General features: G+C 45.1%; 1 protein-coding gene across 4 annotated transcripts; it reads right to left on the reverse strand.

Annotated features, from left to right (window-relative positions):
- Positions 1 to 300: 300 nt before the first annotated feature.
- Positions 301 to 6307, reverse strand: LOC142035983 (uncharacterized). Of its 4 annotated transcripts, XM_075038806.1 has the most exons (3): positions 4249 to 6307; positions 2338 to 2427; positions 301 to 930 (listed from the first exon to the last, which is right to left on the reverse strand). In XM_075038806.1, the coding sequence occupies exons 1-3, from the start codon at positions 6284 to 6286 to the stop codon at positions 884 to 886; spliced, it is 2175 nt and encodes a 724-aa protein (XP_074894907.1). In that variant the 5' UTR covers positions 6287 to 6307; the 3' UTR covers positions 301 to 883. The 4 variants fall into 4 exon arrangements, with proteins under 4 accessions (XP_074894907.1, XP_074894909.1, XP_074894908.1 ...); XM_075038808.1 differs by lacking the exon at positions 2338 to 2427; XM_075038807.1 differs by lacking the exon at positions 2338 to 2427 and having other exon boundaries at positions 301 to 2044.
- Positions 6308 to 6565: the final 258 nt, after the last annotated feature.

Genomic DNA, 6565 nt, shown 5'->3' on the forward strand with positions numbered 1-6565 from the left:
GAACATCTGCTACTTGCTAATAGGCATTAAAAAGATGAAATTAACAGTAGTAAATCAGTCATTCCAGGTAGTTTAAGACCAGCCCGAGATACTTTTGTTTGAACTGTGAACCTGTGATTCTACATGATAGAATCTTAACTTTCCACAGTCTTCAGGCAGTTCTAACAAGATGATTTTACCAGAAGTAGAGAGCAATTACTTCTTTCAATAGGCAGTGGTAATTGTGTTTTCTTATAAGGTAAAGCTACTTCCTGTATAAGAAATTGCCTATTTCTATAACTTAAGCAGTTTACAGGATGTTAAAAATGATATTCTCTACGGCTTACCTTTTTGTTATTTTTGTATGCTCCTTTCTTTCTCTTAATATCTGCTGAGGTTTCCAGAAAGGAAACATTACCAGTCTGATGTTCATATAATTAGTCTACTTACTGTGTATCAATATTGCTAGTTTCAATAAGAAAGATGCACTTAAGAGTTGTGGTAGGCTTGTGTTGGTGTTTTTCTGTTTCCCTGACAAACCAGTGCCTTACCAATACAGTATACCTGTCGTGGTTTAACCCCAGCCTGTCGCGGTAGAGACGGACACAACAAGTAATAGATCATGCAAAATGGCTACTTTATTGTTCTAACACACCTTTTTATACCCTTCTTTTGAGTATGTGTCAGTATATGATTGGTTTGGTTAGTAACTAACAATTCATGATTGGTGAGTTCGTTAGGACGGTTCTTCTTGTCACTATCTTGTTTTTGTACTGGTCTTCTCGGATCTTTCCAGACTCTCAAGGATACACTACAAGCTGCTCAAGGTCGCGCTGTTCTCGAACTGTCAGGAATTCCGTAGACTCGTTGCATCCCCCGACAATTCCCCCTTTTTGTATTTGTGCTAAAGATATTGTCCCGGCTGCCCTCTGCAGGGCCCTTTGCAGAAGGCTGAAAAGACAGGGTAACATCAGGCGCATAGTTATCACAACCAAGATCACTACCCCCACAGTCTTGAGCAGAGATATCAACCATTCAGACAATCCCCAACCCTCGAACATCTTCGTCAGCCAATCTAATTCATCGCTTTCTGTCAGCTTCCTGACTCCCTTCTTTAATTGTTGAATACTACTGAAAATGGATTCTGAGTGATCAGATAAATTCATACAACACATCCCTTCAAACTCATCACAACCATGTCCTTGTGCTAAAAGCAAGAAATCAATTGCAGCTCTATTTTGTAGCGTAGCATGTCTGACACTATCAAAGTCTAGCAGTAAATCAGATAATACTACACCAGTCTGTATTCAGGGACCCCAGAATTTGTGATTCCTGGGGTGGCAATGAGGGTGAATGCCTGATTCGTGGAAATCAGGCATTCCCATCCATTGAGTCCATGACCTGCTGCACAGGGGTCTCCATCAATAAGCTCTTAAACTCTGTTGATGTCAGTGTAACCCCCTATTAAACCTGCAAAAAAAGGATTGCTTGGTGTTACTGTACTAAGGTATAAGCAATCTTGTCCGGTCACATCAGTCAGGGTCATCCAGATGTTTTCTTTGTTTTGCTGTGGTATCCATGACTACGTCCATCTGAGGACTGTGAGGTAGATGAACCATCTGTACATTCTTGTGCTGTCTTGCTCCGCGAACTCAGCCCAGCAATCGGTAGGTGCCAGCTTTGCGTGGGCGTCCCCACGGAGGCAACGATGGCCTTGCTGTACACCAGCCCGATGCTCTTCGGAAGATCCCGGTATTTATACATTTGCAGAGGAACGGATTTCAACACACGTGGCCAGCGGGTGCCAAAATCCGCCTCAGTTGCAACCTATGACGCATGCGCTCGCTGGCCAGGCGCGCTGCACGAGTCATAGCCATCCTGTCTATTGGTTCATGGGCTTTGTGATGCGGTTGCAATGCACAGAGAATCTTGACCTGTTATATTGGCCAAGGTGACCTACACTTAGTTTTTTGGTTGAGGTGGTATTTATATTGCCGCACCCTCTGGGATGTTCCAGATGATGACAGTCGCACAAATTGAGTGGGAGTCCATTGTGGGCCTGCATCTGTGGAAACACAAGCATAACCTCGCCCCCATGTTAATAGCTCACACAGTCCATTCCACTGACCAGTAACTAAATCTTTAACATGTGCTTTGATACCCTTTTGTAAATTCTGTGTTGAAAAGAGAGAAGTGTTGAGAAAGAGGAGGTAGGGAAGAATTGTCCCCATAACGGAGAAAGTTAAGAACATAAACTGCTTTATCTAAGCATGCCTATGGTGATTCCCCAACCATTCCCCCTTTTTCTTTTTTTGTGTGGTTTGTTGTTTGTTTTTTTTTTTTTCATTCTGGCCTTACCTTCCGTATAAAAACCTGGTAAAGTGGTATGACTCCGGATATGCATGATAAAATAAGGTTCTGTTCGTAGTTGAATACTTTTCCAGAGTTCTAAAAGCACATCAAATAATAATTGATTGTCTGACATGGTCAAAGCCACTTTGTCTAGTCGAGAAACTAAATTAGCTACATACGCTGAGTCAGTTACAATATTCACAGGAGTAGAAAAAATAGAAAAAGCAACAGCCATTGCACGCAGCTCTATCACTTGTGGAGAACCATTTTGATGTACTACTTTGCCGTTCCAGGTGTTGCTTTCATACCATACTACTGCCGCTTTACCCGTTTTTCCAGAACCATCCATGAAAACAGTAGGGCCTTTCAGAGGTTCCGGCTGGCTTAGGATTTTCTGACCAAATGGTATTTCTCGAGCAAATTTCAGGAGCGGGTGCGACGGTAGATGATATGGAATCCGTCCTTGAAAACCCTCCATAGCCACTAGCAGCTCATAAGTGTTTGCCAGACACCATTCAAAGTACCAATTTTGAACAGGTAAAACAACCGTAGCTGGATCACGTCCTATTAGTTCTACACAGCGTTTTCTGGCTTTTATGATTACATCAGCAATAAGTCCAAACAAGCCAGGAGCAGTTTTTTGTGGCCGGAATGACAAAAACATCCATTCTAAAATATGTAATGGGTCATCCCACTCAGAATTCCACTGCACCAAAGCACCAAATGGCACAGTTCTGTCAATTAGTACAAAGAATTGTACCAATCGAGACAGATCAATTCGAGAAACAAATTTCTAGTATATACATTGTTCCACCATGTGAATTACATTTAACACTCCCTTATTCAATATTCTGGGTTCTGTTGGATCATTGGAATGTTTTAATAAGTCCAATAGAGGTTGTAACTGTGAATTGGTCAGTCCAAGATAGGGCCTGATCCAGTTCAAGGATCCCATTAATTTCTGTACATCATTGAGTGTCGTAACCGCAAGGTTAAGTTTCACAGGTTGGGGCACAACCTGCATGTTTGTAATTGTCATTCCCAAATATTTCCAGGGTGCTATTTCTTGCACTTTTTCAGGGGCAATAACTAACCCATATTGTAACGAATTCGTGGCCAAATCTTTCATGTCATTCAACTGCTTCTTGTTGTCTGATGCTAACAGAATGTCATCCATATAGCGATAACAATAACTAGTGGGGAATTTTTCCCTTACAGGTGACAGAGCTTGTGCAACAAACCATTGACAAATGGTTGGTGAATTTTTCATGCCCTGCGGCAGAACTCTCCATTGATATCTTTTTGCCTGTTCCTCACAATTGATAGAAGGCACAGAAAATGCAAATATTTCTTTGTCTCGGGAAGCTAATGGAATTGTAAAAAAAAACCCAGTCCTTAAGGTTCATGACAATGATTTCCCAATCTTGAGGGATCATGGCAGGTGAAGGCGTGCCTGGTTGCAGAGCCCCCATTGTGGCCATGACAGCATTGACTTGCCGCAGGTCACACAAAAACCGCCATTTACCTGATTTCTTTTATATCACAAACACGGGAGTATTCCACGGACTGTGAGATGGTGCAATGTGTCCGGCAGCTAGTTGTTCTGCTACCAATTCTTGCAGGGCCTTTAATTTTTCAATTAGTAGGGGCCACTGATCCACCCACACAGGGATATTTGCTAACCAGGTTAAAACAAGCATGGGTTGTCTAACACCCTGCAGCACAGTGGCCCCCGTTAAAAATCTGTGGTAATTCTCACCCCCCACTGCGACAAGCAATCCCTCCCCCATAAATTGAGGGGAGCTGCCATCACATATGGTTTAATAACTGCTTGTTGGCCCTCAGGATCAGTAATTAGAACTGGTGTGTCTGCCGTCTTTGCTCGCACAGAGCCTCCCAGCCTCACTATTCCCATACCAGCCTCCTCTGTGGGCCAGGTGGACGGCCACAGACAATCGGCAGTAATAGTCACATCAGCTCCGGTGTCCAGGAGCCCTGCAAGCCTCACTGTAGCCAGCGATCTTCCGTGATTCGACAGCGTGCACGTCACATGTGGTTGGGATGACGAGACAGTCTGAGACCAGCAGAACTGAGGGGGTCCCATAGAGCTGAAGCCTCCATCGCATCGCAGGTGCTGTTCTGCTCTCGAAATAGAACTCGAAAAAGGAACAAGTTGAGCAATATGAGTACCTTTAGGGATTGTTACCGGTGGGTAGGGGGTCGAAACCATCGCACAAATTTGACCTGGTGATGTTTTGTGTGGAGAAGTTACATTGATGTGCCCTTCACTGCCACACCCACAGCACTTTCCAGAATTTCTCATAGCATTGGCTATGGTGGTCACCGTGTGTTCCAGTGTCCCAGCTTTAGAACATGCAGCTACCATGTCGGGGACAGAAGGATCTCCTGGTAAAGCCTGTATGATCTTTTGACAGTCCTCATTAGCATTATCTCTTGCCAACTGTTTGCATAGAATCTGCCTTAAGACCTCATCTTCTACCTGTTTTTCCAGGGCGGCAGATATTCCTTCTACAAATTGTAAAAAGGGTCCTGTTGGGCCTTGGCGGATAGTGGCATATTTTTGCTTCGGAGCTGCCATGTCCATGGCTCGCTTTATTGCCATAAGGCCTATATTTTGTGCTTGTTCGAGAGCCATCGGAGGCCATGTAGCCTGCAGCTGAGGGCTACTATACTGCCCTGCACCAAGCAAAGCATCCTCTCCAAGGCCTAATCTCGGGTCACCCCATAGCAGTCGTAAATTATGCTGTGCTGCTGTGCGTGCCATCTGCCTCCAAGTAGATTGAAATACGTGCAATTGTACGGGCTGAAACAGCACTTGTGCTAGATGCATAATGTCATATGGACACAGCAGAGCCGTGCCGAGTATACGAATAAGTTGCAGCACCTCAGGAGAATTGATTCCGTATTCCTGTACTCTATTCTGCAAATCCTGCACTACTCTCCAGCTGATTGGATTGTGCTCGTTGTGCTGGTTTGTGCCTGGAGCAGCTTTGAAAACAGGAAATGTAACAGGAGCCTCTGCTGCTTTACCTAGAGGCTTTAGAAATGCTGGTGTTAGAGAGCACAGGCTGAGGCGTTCTACTAGATCCCAGTTGCCAGAGTCGGCAGCATATTTTCTAACTCCCTCCCAGAACTGATCAGGGGATCTCGGGACCACAGTTATTGTGGATGGAGGGAGAGTCCACAGCAGGGGTTCCTTCGGTATGGTTTTATCTGCGAGCTGCAGAGATCGCATAGCATCAATTAGAGATTTTTCTGCCTCAGTTTCATTTCGGCTCTCACTTTCCGTTCGGCCCTCACATTCAGTGTGACTCTCACCGTCCTTTCGGCCCTCAATTTCAGTACGGCCCACACTTTCCGGCTCGGCGTTAATCGCCACATTATTCTCCTCGGGGGGGGCTGATGGAGTCACCCCTTCTGCCGCCGCACCAGTAGGTGAGGAAGGCCCCTCATCGCCCGGTAAAGTAATTAATGGTGTAGGAGGAGGAGGAGGTGAATAAGGGTATGATCCGATTCTGCCCGTGAGGCGTTTCCTGCCCGCAACTGCTGAGATTGCAGCAGTGGCCGCAGCTGTTACTTGAGCAGAAACTTTTTCATTGCTAACATTGTCAGATTTCTCAGCCTTCTTTTGCCGATCATTCGCATCACATTCTGCTTTCCATTCTTTCAGAGTCTCAGTTAGTAAACGCCATACAACCGCCAACTCGCACAGCTCTTTCTGCCCTTTAGAGATCTCACCAAACATTTTCAAGGCCACAGATTGCCACACACCCACACTGAATGCAGTAACTGTTGTGGCTTGAAAGCCTTGCATCTTACACCATATAAAAATCCTTTGCAAGCTGTGTTCTGGGGTTTTAAGCCCTTTTCTTTTTAATAGGGCTTTCCAGGTAGACAAAATCGTCTCCTTTTCTTTTGTTAATTGCTGCCCCATTCTAACAGTTTTGTCCCCGGTGGCTCACCTTATTAGGTGTCTAGGCTCAGGTCCGGACCAGGCAGATTCCACTGCTCTCAGCTTCACTGGGCTCCGTCTCCACAGCTTGTCTCGCTGCCGGTATACTCTTTCGCAGCTCTCGTCGCTGCCGGTATACTTCTTGCTAGTGCTGGATTTATCGCCTTTAAATGATCTGTTCGCTCAGACGCATCGGGGTCACCATTTGTCGCGGTAGAGACGGACACGACAAGTAATAGATCATGTAAAATGGCTACTTTA

The sequence above is a fragment of the Buteo buteo genome, chromosome 10 (genome assembly GCF_964188355.1).
Source record: "Buteo buteo chromosome 10, bButBut1.hap1.1, whole genome shotgun sequence".
NCBI lineage: Eukaryota > Metazoa > Chordata > Aves > Accipitriformes > Accipitridae > Buteo > Buteo buteo.

Coding starts and splice junctions, on each gene's coding strand:
- LOC142035983 (XM_075038805.1), bottom strand. CDS start 6,286: ATGGGGCAGCAATTAACAAAAGAAAAGGAGACGATTTTGTCTACCTGG. Junction 2,428..4,248: donor CTGGCCCACAGAGGAGGCTG/GTATGGGAATAG, acceptor ATGTGCTTTTAG/AACTCTGGAAAAGTATTCAA.